The sequence below is a fragment of the Stegostoma tigrinum genome, chromosome 6 (assembly GCF_030684315.1).
Source record: "Stegostoma tigrinum isolate sSteTig4 chromosome 6, sSteTig4.hap1, whole genome shotgun sequence".
Classification (NCBI taxonomy): Eukaryota; Metazoa; Chordata; class Chondrichthyes; order Orectolobiformes; family Stegostomatidae; genus Stegostoma; species Stegostoma tigrinum.
In genome coordinates, this window is record NC_081359.1 from 107,159,892 (window position 1) to 107,176,254 (window position 16,363).

General features: G+C 44.9%; 1 protein-coding gene across 3 annotated transcripts in view; it reads left to right on the top strand.

Moving 5' to 3' along the window:
- The first annotated feature begins 6,360 nt into the window (after positions 1-6,360).
- LOC125453168 (52 kDa repressor of the inhibitor of the protein kinase-like) overlaps positions 6,361-16,363 on the top strand; it is a 38,947-nt gene continuing 28,944 nt past the window's right edge. For all 3 annotated transcript variants that reach the window (XM_048532377.2, XM_048532375.2, XM_048532376.2), the window contains exon 1: positions 6,361-6,617. In XM_048532377.2, the coding sequence (XP_048388334.2) occupies positions 6,526-6,617 (92 nt within the window). In that variant the 5' untranslated portion in view covers positions 6,361-6,525. The remainder of the gene's footprint in view (positions 6,618-16,363) is intronic.

Sequence of the window (16,363 nt, forward strand, 5' to 3'; positions counted from 1 at the left end):
ACAAAACTTATGGCAGATCGTGAAATTTAAATTAAGTAGAAATATCTGGAACAAAAACCTAGCCTAATGGTGACCATACAACCAATGTTAATGGTTGCAAAAACCAAATCTGGTTAACTTTGGGGGAAGAAAATCTACCATCTTTGCCCGGCCTGTCCTACATAGGATTCCTGGTCCACAGTAAAATGGTTGACTCTTAGATGGCCTCTGACAATTATGGATTGGTAATAAATGTTGCCTGAATGCCCAAATTCCAAGTGAACAAATGGAATTTTGAATTTGGTTATTGTTACTTGTATTTACTTTTTAAATGATCACTGACTGCAAAACCTTCTTCTTTTAGATGTCTTCCATTCACTTAATTAGGAAGACAAATCTAAACTTAATTCATCATTTGTCAGGATTTCCAGTGAAGTGCGCTGTTTTCTTTAAATGCACACACAAGCATTTTACATTCACCACAACTTCCTGTGTGGTGGTCAGCATATCTTGAATGAGTTAACATGAAGGTAACATCATAGAAAAGAATGTACTTCAGTAAAGCACAGCACACAGTGAAGGGAAGTGAAACTTTTAACACAGGAGACCATTCAGTCCATTGTTCTTAGTATATGATTTTAATGTATATTCTTCTGTCAGTAATGGAAGGAAAAATGTGATAAGATTTAAGTGGTCCAGATGTTAATAAAATGCTACTGAGACATAAAAACATAAGGGCAACATCTCAACTCCTATAAAGCTGCACAGGCTTCCTCAGGGATTTTCCCATTCTGTAAAAAGGTGATATAACAATTACTAGTAATTCAGGATTGCACGCTAATCTTCTGTAGGCATGGGTTCAAATCACACCCATAGCAAGTGGTGAAATTTGAATTCAATAAAATAACTGGAATTAAAGTCTAGTTTAATAGCAAACATGTAACTACTGTACATTGTTGTAAAGACACAACTGATTCACTAATGTCATTTAGGAAATCTGTGTGTGGTTAACTTTTAAACACCCTCTGGGCAATTCGAGAGAGGCAATAAATGCTAACCTTGCCAGTGGTGCCCACATCACATGAATAAACAAGAAAAACTACTATCCGAATACATGTTATTGCTGTTATCAGCGTTGTAATCAAGAAAACAAAGCAGTCAATTTGAACAGAGCAATCTCCCTCATATAGAAAAAGCACAACTACTAGTTTACCTGTGTTGGACAAGAATCTCTCCACAGATGCTGCCAGATCTGGTGAGGTTTTCCAATGTTCTCTGTGTTTGTAATTTCGAAGGCCCAAGTGGTTTGCGCTTATAAGTATTCTGGTCTGTCCAAAGGCTGGATTTATTTTATGGGTGAGGTCCCTATGACCATAAAATGTAGGGGCAGAAGTAGACAGTTTGACCCATTCAGTCAGCTCCACCATTCAATGAGATCATGGGTTGTCTGATAATCCTCAACTTCATTTTCCTTCTTTGTCTCCATAAACCTTGATTCTTTTATTTATTTAAAATCTCTTCTATCTCAGCCTTGAATATAGGTGTTTGTTCATCAGAAACAGGAATTGCTGGAAAAACTCAGCAGGTCTGGCAGCATCTGTGGAAAGGAAGCAATGGTAATGTTTCAGATCATGGAGTCACAGAGATCTGCAGCACAGGAAAAGGCCCTTTGGTCTATTGCATCCATGTCAGTCAAAACTACTATCTAACTATTCTAATCCAATTTGCCAGCACCTGGCCCATAATCTTACATAATAAGAGAATAAAGTGTGAAGCTGGATGAACACAGCAGGCCAAGCAGCATCTCAGGAGTACAAAAGCTGACGTTTTGGGCCCTTCATCAGAGAGGGGGATGGGGAGAGGGTTCTGGAATAAATAGGGAGAGAGGGGGAGGTGGACCGAAGATGGAGAGGAAAGAAGATCGGTGGAGAGGAGAGTATAGGTGGGGAGGTAGGGAGGGGATACGTCAGTCCAGGGAAGACGGACAGGTCAAGGAGGTGGGATGAGGTTAGTAGGTAGGAAATGGAGGTGCAGCTTGAGGTGGGAGGAAGGGATGGGTGAGAGGAAGAACAGGTTAGGGAGGCAGAAACAGGCTGGACTGGTTTTGGGATGCAGCGGGTGGAGGGGAAGAGCTGGGCTGGTTGTGTGATGCAGTGTGGGGAGGGGATGAACTGGGCTGGTTTTGGGATGCAGTGGGGGAAGGGGAAATTTTGAAGCTGGTGAAGTCCACATTGATACCATTGGGCTGTAGGGTTCCCAAGCGGAATATGAGTTGCTGTTCCTGCAACCTTCGGGTGGCATCATTGTGGCACTGCAGGAGGCCCATGATGGACACGTCGTCTGAGGAATGGGAGGGGGAGTTGAAATGGTTCGCGACTGGGAGGTGCAGTTGTTTGTTGCGAACTGAGCGGAGGTGTTCTGCAAAGTGGTCCCCAAGCCTCCGCTTGGTTTCCCCAATGTAGAGGAAGCCACACCGGGTACAATGGATACAGTATACCACATTGACAGATGTGCAGGTGAACGTCTGCTTAATATGGAAAGTCATCTTGGGGCGTGGGATGGGGGTGAGGGAGGTGGTGTGGGGGCAAGTGTAGCACTTCCTGCAGTTTCAGGGGAAAGTGCTGGGTGTGGTGGGGTTTGGAGGGGAGTGTAGAGCGAACAAGGTAGTCACAGAGACAGTGGTCTCTCTGGAAGGCAGACAAGGGTGGGGATGGAAAAATGTCTTGGGTGGTGGGGTCAGATTGTAGATGGCGGAAGTGTCGGAGGATGATGCGTTGTATCCGACGGTTGGTGGGGTGGTATGTCGAAAGAGGGGAATTTTATCTCTGATACCCCACAATCTTACATGTCTTGGCGTCGCAAGTGGAGATCTAAATACTCCTTAAATATTATCGGGGGTTTCTCCCTTTACCATCCCTACATGCCGTGAGTCCCAGATTCACATTGATCAATGGGTGATAAAAGTTTTCCTCACGTCTCCTCTAAACATTCTGTTCCTTACCTTAAAACTATGCTATGTCATTGATCCCTCCATCAAGGGGAACAGTTTCTTCCTAACTATGCCTTTCAATTTTATACATCTCGATCATGTCCCCTTTTAATCTCTTCTGTCCAATTTCTCTTCATAACCAAAACTCGCCAGCCCAAAAACATTGTGATAAATCTCCTCTGCTCTCTCTCCAGTGCTATCACATCCCTTCTATATTGATGATTCTAGAACTCCATACAATACTCTAGCTATGGCTTAACCAACATCTTATACAGTTCCAGCATAACCTCCCTGCTTTTACACTCTATTCCTTGAATAATAACGGCACTGGAACAGTTTTGTCTACCTGTCCTGACACATGTCTTGAAGAAGGATCACTTGACTTGAAATCTTAATACTGCTTTCTCTCCACAGATGTTGCAAGACCTGCTGACTTTTTTTATTCACTCAAGGGATGTGGCCATTTCTGCCTATCCCTTGATGCCCTTGAAGAGACGGTGATGATCTCGCTTCTTGAACTGCTGCAGCCAACATTGTAGGTTGACGACGCCTGTAGGGAGCGAATTTCAGGATTTTGACCCAGTGACAGTGAAGCAACAGCAATATAATTCCAAGTCAGGGTGGTGAATGGCTTGGGGGGGATCTTGTGTTCCCTCGTACCTGCATTCTTCCAGGTGGAAGTGATCATGGGTTTTGAGGCTGCTATCTAAGGATCTTTGGTGAACTTCTGCAGAGAATATTGTAGAAATTACATCCTGCTGCTGCTGAGTGTCAGTGCTGGATTTCCTCCAGCATTTGTTTTTGTTTCAGATCTTCAGCATCCACAGTTAGAACATGGAACTGTACAGCACAGGAACAGCCCTTTGGCCGACGACGTTGCGCCAATCATGATGCTGAGCATGCACCAAACACCTGTATTCCTCATGCAGATGGCCTCAAGGCCCTCCGCTTCTTCCTGTCCCGCAGGCCCAACCAGTCCCCCTCCACCGACACCCTCATCTGCCTAGCCGAACTCATCCTCACCCTCAACAACTTCTCTTTCGATTCTTCCCACTGCCTACAGACAAAGGGGGTGGCCATGGGTACCCGCATGGGCCCAAGCTATGCCTGCCTCTTTGTAGGTTACGTGGAACAGTCCCTCTTCTGCATGTACACAGGTCCCAAACCCCACCTCTTCCTCCGGTACATTGATGACTGTATCGGCGCCGCCTCTTGCCCCCCAGAGTAGCTCGAACAGTTCATCCACTTTACCAACACCTTCCACCCCAACCTCAAGTTCACCTGGGCCAACTCCAACACATCCCTCACCTTCCTGGACCCCTCAGTCTCCATCTCAGGTAACCAGCTAGAAACTGATGTCCATTTCAAGCCCACTGACTCCCACAGCTACCTAGAATACACCTCCTCCCACCCACCCTCCTGCAAAAATTCCAGCCCCTATTCCCAATTCCTCTGCCTCCGCGGCATCTGCTCCCAGGATGAGGCATTCCACTCCCACACATGCCAGATGTCCATGTTCTTCAAGGACCGCAACTTTCCCCCCACAGTGGTCGAGAACGCCCTTGCATCTCCTGCATTTCCCGCAACACATCCCTCACACCCTGCCCCCGACACAACCGCCCCCAGAGGATCTCCCTCATTCTCACATACCACCCCACCAACCTCCGGATACAACGTATCATCCTCTGACGCTTCCGCCATCTACAATCCGACACCACCACCCAAGACATTTTTCCATCCCCACCCTTATCTGCCTTCCGGAGAGAACACTCTCTCCACGACTCCCTTGTCTGCTCCACACTCCCCTTCAACCCCACCACGCCCGGCACCTTTCCCTGCAACCACAGGAAGTGCTACATTTGCCCCCACGCCTCCTCCCTCACCCCTATCCCAGGCCCCAAGATGACTTCCCATATCAAGCAGATGTTCACCTGCACATCTGCCAATGTGGTATAATGTATCCATTGCACCCGGTGTGGCTTCCTCTCCATTGGGGAAACCAAGTGGAAGCTTGGGGGCCACTTTGCAGAACACCTCCGCTCAGTTCGCAACAAACAACTGCACCTCCCAGTCGCAAACCATTTCAACTCCCCCTCCTATTCCTCAGACGACATATCCATCATGGGCCTCCTGCAGTGCCACAATGATGCCACCCGAAGGTTGCAGGAACAGCAACTCATATTCCGCTTGGGAACCCTGCAGCCCAATGGTATCAATGTGGACTTCACCAGCTTCAAAATCTCCCCTTCCCCCCACTGCATCCCAAAACCAGCCCAACTCGTCCCCTCCCCCCACTGCATCCCAAAACCAGCCCAGCCTGTCTCTGCTTCCCTAACCTGTTCTTCCTCTCACCCATCCCTTCCTCCCACCTCAAGCCGCACCTCCATTTCCTACCTACCACCTCATCCCGCCTCCTTGACCTGTCCATCTTCCCTGGACTGACCAATCCCCTCCCTACCTCCTCACCTATACTGTCCTCTCCACCGATCTTCTTTTCTCTCCATCTTCGGTCCGCCTCCCCCTCTGTCCCAATTTATTCCAGTTCCCTCTCCCCATCCCCCTCTCTGATGAAGGGTCTCGGCCTGAAACGTCAGCTTTTGTGCTCCTGAGATGCTGCTTGGCCTGCTGTGTTCATCCAGCTCCACACTTTGTTATCTTGGATTCTCCAGCATTTGCAGTTCCCAATATCACTTAAACTGATACCTTCTGCCTGCCCTTGGTCCATTGCTTGCACATTGATGTGCTTATCAAAAAGTCCTTAAGTGCCCCAGTCATATCTGCATCCACCATCACCCTGGCAGCATCTTCCACATTCTCACTGCTCTCTGTGGAAAAAAATTGTCCCTGATATCTCCATTGAATTTTACCTCTCACCTCAAATGTATTAGTGTTTTATTTTATTTTCTAAACAACATATTCAGTGATGTTACTACACACCTCTGTACTAGCTGGGACTTGAATTGGGGATTCCTGTCTCAGAGATAGGCAGCCTTGTACATAGGTTACACACATGTGACAAAGATGAATTGCGGGTGCTGGAAAACCGTTAACAAAAACAAAAATTGTTGGAAAATCTCAGCAGGTTTTCCAACAATTTCTGTTTTTGTTTCATATTTCAATAGTGGTCTGACAAGTGCCTTGAGCAACAAAAACAGAAGTTGCTGGCAAAGCTCAGCAGGTCTGGCAGCATCTGGGCAGAAAGTTAACCTTTTAGGGTCCAGTGCCCCTTCCTCAGCCTTGCGTACTCTAGCTGCGTTTGCTGACACCGAGAAGCATGCGCAATGTTGCTCCCGGTATGTTGGCGGGGAGGGGTGTGTACAAAACAGGGGCCGCGTGGCACTGTGGGATACAGGAGGACCGGAGGCGCTCTTCCAGCCAGCCTGCGTGCTGACGTCACGGCAGGGCGCGTCAAAACCCTCGGAGCTCTAGCGATTTTCAATCGTTCGGCGGCGGTGAACCTTGTCGTCTTCTCCTAGAGAGACAGAGCGCGAAAACCACCGTGTGCGTCTCGGCAGGGAGTCGGAGGGAAACAATAACATTCCTCGAGGTTCGAGACGATGCCGAACTTCTGTGCGGCACCTAATTGCAGTAGGAAAAGCACCAACTGCCCAGACATCCCTTTCTTCAGGTTCCCCAAAGACCCCGAGAGGTGAGGCAGCCTGTTACTGGAATATTCTACTGATTGCATAAGAGATAGGGAGCGTAGGCATCGTCTTCTTCCTTTGGATTATAGTCTTAATCTGTTTGTTTTGTGGTACTAATCGATGTGCCTCTTTGTTTGTTTTCTCCATTCTGCTTCTCCCCCCCCACCCCGCCGCCGCCACCACCACCACCACCACCAACACCAAACATGTCGGATGGTGACCAATACGCATGCTCGCTCTTCCCCTCTTAAAGGGACACCCTCACTTCCCAGCTCTTCTCTCTTTACCCACCGCAGACTCCAGCTTTTTCTCAGCTCCCATACTGCACACAAACACGCTGCCAGCCCAGTTCCCAGCGTGAGCCTTTCTGCTTTCTGGAAATCTGCCGCCTCCCAAACTTTACCCACTGCTGAGTCAACTCGTGAGATGGTTTTGTGGGGCTGTTTGGGTTTGGTGATACTGTCTCTATCTCTGGACCAGAAGGCCTTGTTTAAGTACCATCTGACCTGGAGGTGTGTCACATCATGTCTGGACAGGTTCATTAGGGGAGAATGACTAACAAGAAGTTGTCGTTCTTTCTTAAATCCTCTATGCACCTTTATTGTACAGCACAGTGCTGTCTGTGTGACACAGTGTACGATCTGAAGTGCGGTCACTTGTGATGTCGGCATTTGTGGCCATCACCAACTGAGTGTACTGCAAAGTCCCAGAAACTTTTTTGGATGAAAATACCAGAATTGTGGTCCCTGTGGTTGACAGGGCCTTCAACTGCATCCGACTTATCACCTGTGCCTCTTCCCTTGCCCCTTCCTATCACTCACAACAGCGTGATTGGGTTCCCCTTGTTCTCGCTTTTCATCCCACCAGTCTCTGCATTCATAGGATCATTTGCCATCATTTCAGACTACTCCGGAATGCCACCACCAAACACATCTGCCCCTCACTCCCCCTGTCTGCATTTGCAGGGCTCATTCCCTCTGGGACGTCATAGTCCATTCCTCAACCACCAATACCACCCTCCTTTTCCATGGCACCTTTCGATGTAACACCTGCCCCTTCACTGCTTCCCTGCTCACCATCCAAGGGCCCAAACAGACTTTCTAGATGAAGCAGCATTTCACCTATATCACCTCCAAGCTTGTGTATTTGTATTCGCTGCACCCAACGTGGCTGACTCTACATTGCAGAAACCAAACGCAGACTGGGTGACCGCTTTGTAGAACACCTTTGGTTTGTGTGCAAGCATTTTTTTTGTATTTTATTTATGAAATACAGCATTGCTGGCTGGCCAGTATCTGTTGCCCATCCTTAGATGCCCCTGAGAAGGTGAGCTGCTGCCTTGAACTGCTGCAGTCCATGTACCGTGGGTTAACCCAGAGTGCCATTAGAAAGGGAATACCAGGATTTTGATCCAGTTATGGTGAAGGAACAGCGCTGTATTTCCAAGTCAGGATGGTGAGTGGCTTCAATGAGAACTTGAAGGTTATGGTGTTCCCATGTATCTGCTGCCCTTGTCCTTCTAGATGGAAGTGGTTGTGGATTTGGAAGGTGCTGTCTGAGGAGGCTTGCTGAATTTCTGCAGTGCATCTGGTACATATTACATATTGCACTCCCTCGCATCAGTGATGGAGGGAGTGGATACTTGTGGATGTAGTACCAAGCAAGTGGAGAATACTTCATCACATTCCTGACTTGTTCCTTGTAGATGGTGGACAGGCTTTGAGCAGTCAGGAAGTGAGTTACTTGCCATAGTATTCCTAGCTTCTGACCTGCTGTTATACCACAATATTTATGTGATGAGTCCGGTTGAATTTCTGATCATTGGGTAACAACCACCCCCCAACTAAGGATGTTGATAATGGGGTATTCAGTGATGGTAACACCATTGAAAGTGAAGGGGTACTGGTTTGTTTGTCTCTTATTAGTGATGGTCATAGCCTGGCATTTGTGGCATAAATGTTACTGGCTGCTTGTTAGTCCGAGGCTGGATATTGTCCACATCTTGTTGCATGGAATGCTTCAGCATCTGTGGAGTCGTGAATGGTGCTGAACATTGCAGAATCATTGGCAAACATCTCCACTGCTGATGAGGCAAGGTCACTTGATGAAACAGCTGAAGATGGTTGGGCCTAGGACGTTACCCTGAGGAACTCCTGCAGAGATGCTCTGGAGTTGAAGTGACTGAACTCCAGCAACCACAACTGTCTTAGTATGTGTCGGGCATGACTTCAACAACCGGAGTTTGTCCCTGACACCCACTGATTACAGTTTTGCTAGGGTTCATTGATACTACACTCTGTCAAATGCAACCTCGATGTCTATGGCTGTCAATCTCGCTTCACCTCTGGAATTCAGCTTTTTCATCCATGTTTGCACCAACACTTTAATGAGGGCAGGAGCTAAATGGCCCTGGTGAAACTCAAACTGAGCACGACCCCGACCTTCCTGCAGCAAGTCGTTTTAGCACAGCGTCCTCCTTGAATGCTGCAATTCTGCAGTGAATAAGTGAAAACTAGCAGTATAACATCTCGCCTTAAAGGCACTTTACAACCTTCTGGGCTCAATGTGGAGTTCAGTGCCTTCAAACTGTGAACCCATGCCATCCCATTCTTTTAAACCCCCTAGCCCAAGTAGGGCTGTCTGTTCTTCGCACTCTGGCAGTTGGACATACCATTGTTCTGCCATTCTCACATTCCAATCACTTCATCTGAACTATCAACATCTTTTCTCACCCCCCCCCCCCGCCATGCTGTGTATTGCATAAATGCTGCTCCCTCCACACTTCATTTCAGCTCTGAGTCATGTAGACTGAAAATGTTAGCTTGCCTTCTCTTTATGATGCTGCCTGACCAATCTGATTCCAGCATATTTTGTTTTCAGAAATTGTAGTCCCTGTTGCTTTGTGTGGAATTGCCAATTTTACACATGTAGTGAAGTACCGCAAATAGCAAACAGAGGCCAGATCATCTGTTTCAGCAATGTTTATTCACTACTCAGTTTTTTACATACATTGCTTTTGCATCCTTTGGTTTAACAATTCCTCTAAAAAGTGGCAAATCTGACAATGCTGCGACATGATATGCCAGACTAAACGGGACTGATGTTGAACTTTGAGAAGTGGAGCTAGATATGAGAACATTTCGATCCAGAAATGAAAGTGTGACCAGTCAGCCAGTAAGGATCCAAAGGGATTTTAGCATTGCGGAGTCATTAGATTGGGAACTGATGTAAGTTAGCCAGCAAGAGGGTGATGAATCCATGAGACTTGGTGTCAGGTAGCTAAGTTTTGAATGATCACAATTATCTTCGGTGTTGCTCATGGGAATATCTGCTGCAGGGCTGCTCATAAAGAATGTTCGTTCAGCTTCTGCCTTCCTCCTGTCCAAGTTAGATCACATGGAATACAGGGAGAACTAGCTATTTGGATATAAAATTATCTAGAAGATAGGAAACTGAGGGTGGTGGAGGAGGGTTGCTTTTCGGATTGGATGCTTGTGACCAGTAGTGTGCTGTAGGGATCAGAGCTGGGTCCACAACTTTTTGTCATTTATATAAAAGGTTCGGTCGTGAATATAGGAAGTAGGTTAGTAAATTTGCAGATGACATTAAAATCAGCAGTGTAATGGATAGTGAAGAAGTTTACTTCCGTATAAGGGGACCTTGATTAGATGGGCTGTAGAGTGGTAGTTGGTGCTTGATCTAGATAAATGTAAGGTGCTACATATTGGAAAGGCACATCAGGGCAGTATTTGTACACTTAATGGTAAGATCCTGTAGAGTGTTGCTGAGCAAAGAGACCTTAGAGTGCAGGTTTGTAGTTCCTTGAAAGTGGAGTTGAAGGTAGACAGAGTAGTGAAGAAGGCATTTGGTATGCTTGTCTTTATAGGTCAGTGCATTGAATTCAAATCTAATGTTGCTCTTGTTTTGTGTACCTCCTGTGCAGCCGTAACCTTATGCTACGGTCTGTCTAAGCACCCAATGATCTGTCTCTGTCTCTGTGTCTCTGTCCTGTTTGCTATGATCTGCCTGTACTCCTCACTGTGTTGCGAACAGACAGGAGTCAGATAAGCGGGGAATTCATCAAAGCCAATTGAGCTTTTAACTTATTTCTTCATTTTCTAGTTTAAACAATGATGATGGTTTTATTCTTCATTTTTCTACAATTCTATGAAGTAATGCTTAACTTTTTAAACTCTCATTTCTCTTATACTTTGTACATAGATACTTTTGTACCTAAGGTGGTGCTGTGTGGTGACATTATATGCTTTTCACTGTACTCCTGTACCTGAGTACTCTTGACAATAAATCTAAAGTTTTAGAAAAACTTTTTGTTGTGCTTGGGTAAATGTGACAACAATAAATCAAATCAAATCAAATCAAATCTTTGCATATTGGAGTTGCGATGTCATGTTGTGGCTGTATAGGACATTGGTTGGGCCACATTTGGAATACTGTGTTCAATTCTGGTCTCCCTGCTATTGGAAAGATGTCATTAAATTTGACAGGGTTCAGCAAAGATTTCAAAGGGTTGGAGGGTTTAAACAATCAGGAGAGGCTGAATAGGCTGGTGCTTGTTTTCCCTGGACTGTCGGGGGCTGAGGGGTGACCTTGGAGGTTTATAAAATCATGAAGGGCATGGAGAGGGTAGGAGAGTCCAGAACTAGAGGGCATAGGTTTAAGTTGAGAGGGGAAAGATTTAAGAGACCTAAGGAGGAACGTTTTCATCCACAGGGTGATGCTTGTATGGAAACAGCTGCCAGAGGAAGTGATGCAAGCTGGTATAATTACCTTTTAAATGTTGTATCTGGATAGGTATATGAATAGGAAGGCTTTGGAGGGATATGGGCCAAATGCTGGCAAATGGGACTAGATTAATTTAGGATATCTGGTCCATATGGATGAGCCTTTGGGTCTGTTTCCATGCTGCACAGCTCTGGCTGGAAGCAAAAGCTAAATACTCATGACCCCATGAAGAAAGTAAAATCCAAATTGGTAACAATAAATCTCTCCCAACAATGGTCTCAGGTGATTGCAAGTAAGATGTGTGAAACATGGCCAAAAGTATGAAAACCTTTTTAAGAGCTGTACCTGAGGTGATGTCTGTCACCCTGCAGTGGATGGATAATTCAGAAGTGCAGGCTTCGGGGCTTGAGCTCAAATCCCACCTCAGCGGCTACTTGCATTGAAACTCAATAAATCTGGAATGTAAAGCTGTTGATACTGTTGTCAGTGGTCATATGAGTACATCTGGTTCATGCCTGTCCATCCTTTTACGGAAAGAAATTTGCAGATTTTTTTCTGTGTGACTACTTATATTGCTAAGGGTATGGAATCATGACTCCTAAATCACCTAGCAAGCCACTTGAGTCAGAAGCAATGAAGGCTGGGCAACAAACGCCATCCTGGCAAGTGACACCCATATCCTATGGTAAAGGGGGGGAAAAAATGCCTGTTTCTGCCCTCCTTTTATATCTCTCAGAATGTTAACATAATACCGTGCAGTAGCCATTTGCCCTATTACAAGAAAGGTACAGCCTCTGACTTGCCCTTGTCGCCACTGTATTTCTTTGGCTAGTCTATTTGGATTTTTGGTCAACAGTAATCTCCAGAATATATGACAGTACATGATTCAGTAATGGTAATGCCATTGAATATCAAGGGGAGATGTTTAGATTGTGTCTTATTTGAAATAGTCATTGCCTGGTATTTATGTGGCACAATTGTTACTTGCTACCTTTCAGCCCAAGCCTGTATATTGGCCGGGTCTTCCGTTCTGTTTCCAAATGCAGCTTCAGTAGCGGAGGAGTCATGAATTGTGCAATCAGTGTTCAGCACTATCATCTGCGAACGTCCCCACTTTTGGCCTTATGATGGTCACTGTTGAAGCAGCTGAAGATGGTTGGGCCTAAGACTCTACCCCAAGGAACAAAGGGGGTGTTGCGGCACATTGGTACTTTTCCTACCTCTGAACCAGGAAGCCTAGATTCAAATCCTACCCGTTCCAGAGGTGTCATAGATCAGATCTTAGAATCCTTACAGTGTGGAAAACAGACCCTTCAGCCGAACAAGTCCACACCGACCCTCGGAGCATCCCACCCGGACTCCATCACCCTGTACCCCAGAACACTACGAGCACTTTAACATAGCCAATCCACCTAGCCTGCACATCTTTGGACTTTGGGAGGAAACCCAGGCAGACACAGGGAGAATGTGTCTGTGTGGAGTTTGTAGTCACCCAGAGGTTGGAATTGAACCTGGGTCTCTGGCGCTGTGAGGCAGCAGTGCTAACCGAGCCACCGTGCCACCCGGTGTGCAGTAACGTATCTGAGCAGGTGGACTATAAAATAACTATCCGGAGGAATTCCTGAAAAGTTATCCTGTGGCAGCGAAGACTGACGTCTAACAAGTACAGCCATCTTCCTATGTGCCAGGTATTACACCATTGACTCCAGTTTTGCCAAGGTTCTTTAATGCCACATGCAATCTAATGCAACCTTTATGTCAAGGGCAGGCACTCTCAACTCACCTCACCTCACCTCATCTCTGGAATTCAGCTCTTTTATCTATGCTTGAATTAAGGCTGTAATGGGGTCAAGAGCTAAGTGGTCCCGGTGGGACCCAGACTGGATGTCAGTGAAGTGGTTACTGCTGGGCAGGAATTCCTTGGTCGCACTGTTGATGACACATGCCATGATTGCCTGGATTTGTTGTTTTTGTGTATGGGACATACGTGGACAATTTTCTACACTGAGGCAGATGCTAGTGTTGTAACTGCACTGATGAGCAGAAACTTTTTTTCTTCAAAATATTTGGTTGAAGGAAGCCGTCATCTTTGGTCCTGCTGCAAAAGCCATTGCCTAAATGTCATCTCTATCCCTCTCACTGGCAACTGTCTGATCCTGAACCAAACTGTTTGCAAGCTTGATTTCAGTTCTGACCACATGCCTTCACCATCACTGAGGTCCTATTACCACCTCTGTAATATCACTCCGTTAGATCCATTCTTCAGCTCCAGTAATTCTGAAACCCTCATTCATAGATTATGTCTAGCCTCCTATCTTTCATCCTATATGTAATCATAGTCATTCAATTTTCATTTTGCTCACTCCTCCTTAATTCAACCACTCATTCATTAATTGACCTGACACTTGCTAACCTATTTTTAAAAAAACTTCCAGCTTGACAGCGCTTCAATTTTACAATCCTAATCAACTGAAAAATTCCAATATCTTACTTTCACCCATTGAGTTTATATCGAAAACCAATTTGTGTTCACCACATTGCACTGCATAAGCACAGCACTTGCTATCTGCACAGAACTCATTGCCACAAGAAGCATTCAGGCAAATAGCATAAAGGTGTTTAAGGGAAGCTCAATTAACTCAAACTTTAAAAAAAGGAAGGAAATTATCTTGCTGATAAAGTTTGAAGGTGGCTGAATTGAGGCTCCTTGTGGAGTATAAACTAGTTGGGCCAAATAGCCTGTTTCTACACCATACATTTCTGACACAGCATATAGAGCATATTAATGTGTAATCTAGCTTAATCAATTTATGTCGTCATTTATTTGCAATCACAGTATCCTCCTGTCTTTTTTCATCCAATTCCATCATCATAACTTTCCATTTCTTTCTCCCTCACGTAAAAATTATACCATTCACACTATCTGGTAGACAGCTCCATGTTCTCACCAAAATATGGTGAGAACAGCTCCTTCTGAATTCCTGTTTGGATTTATTGGTGACTGTCAGTGACTTGTAGTTTCATTTCTCCCCTACATTTGGAAATATTGTCTCTGAAACTCTCATTAAAATCCTTCATCCATTTTAAAGATTTTGTTAGATCATTCTTCAGCCTTCTCTTTCCACGAGAAACGAAAGAGACCCAATTCAGAGGCTATTGTTTAGGCAAATGCACACAGCATCAAAATGCCAGGCAAGGAGATTCTCTCCTCTTAATGCCTGCCATAGGCCTATCAACTGGTTTCAGTTATGTTATGATACACTTTTCTCAGTCACCAAGTCATGAAGTGGGGCTTAAACTCATTGGGGAGGTAATGGCCGAGTGGTATTATTGCTGGACCTTTTTAATCGAGATCCAGATAATGTTCTGGGGACCCGGGTTCAAATCCCGCCATGGCAGCATTTACACTTCAGTAAATATCTACAATTAAGAATCTAATTATGTCCGTGAATCTGTTGCTGACTGTTGGAAAAACCCATCTGGTTCACCACTGCCCTTTTAAGAAGGAAACTTCCATCCTTACTTGGTCTGGCCGACATATAAGTCCAGACCTGCAGCAATGTGGTTGACAGTTCTCTGGGCAATTCGGGATGGGCAATAAATGATACCTAGCCAGCTACATCCCTTAACCTTTTGAGTGAATAAAGAAGAAATTGTCATGAATTGATTTACTCTATTCTTTTCTGGTATTATCCTTTGTTGCTCTAGTTTCAATAACATTTATTTATAGACATCTTTTACCTAAATGAATCATCTCAAGGTATTTTTCAGGACATTTATAAACAAGATATGACACTAAGGCGTAGGAGACAGAATATAAGATGACCATAATCGTGCTGAAATAGATGGGTTGAGAGATTGAGACTGAGATAAAGCAGTAGGGCGGGATTGCTATAGTTTAAGATTGGTGGTTCTGCCTTCGATTCACTCAATGGAGGAGTGACTGTAATTTGGAATGCACAAAGTCAGGCGCAAAAGGAATGTAGCTTTCTCAGAGTCAGGGGGTTGGAAGAGACACAGTGAGGGGGCGTACAGTACTATGGAAAGATTTGAAGACAAAAGGTAAGAAGCTTAGAAATTTCTGGCCATTCATCACTGAATTTTAAATAAGCAATCTGATCATATTAGCAAGTGGAGGATTCAAAAAAGTAGTTAAGTACAGCTGGGTGTCATTAGCATACATGAGAAACTCAACATTATCCCTTTGGATAATGTTTCGGCAAAATTAAAAATAGGAAGGGCTAAAGGTAATTCATGAAGAAAACCAGTGTTAATGGTGGCACAGCAGGAAGTGAAGCCATTGCAAATTATTCTCTGGCTGTGGTTCAGTTAGATAAGAATGGAGCTAGACAGAAATAGATCTATCCAGCTGGATAGAAGAACAAGGAGAAGAATCTTTCACAGTCACTTAAATCATTTGTGACTGTACTTTCTTCCAAATGATCTGATCTAAGACTCATCCATACATACATCCTGCAGATGTTGTCAGAGATCGTCAACTGTTCCCTAATCTCCCACATCTGATAGGAGGAGCATACCACTCCACTGACTGCTATAATTGCCCCTTAAAAGTTAGCTAATATAGTCTTGCCCAAATAGACCCAAGCTTCTGCTCAATGTTGCAGACTGCTGCTGGCAGACTGCTGCTGACAGTCTATGCTGGAAGAGCTTATTATGGCCTAAAAGAAGCTGTTGTAAATACAACTTTTTTTAAAAAGGTCTCCCTTTCCTTTACCCACAGTTTTTAATTTTGAATGTGCAGAAGAGAAAAAAATTGATTTAAATTCTTAAAAGTCCATCACTTAGCTGAACTCCTAGCAACTGAAAGCAGCCTCCTTCTCCAGATTCTCTATTAGATAGTGGTATTCAAATCCCTCTGAATCCTGGATTCAGCCTTACAAAATAATGGATCCAGGAACTCTGTTTCCCATCATTATTTCACCGCTAATAACGAACCCTTGACAAACTTGTTTAAAAAAAAAAAGCCAATTTCCCAAAACAGAAGGAA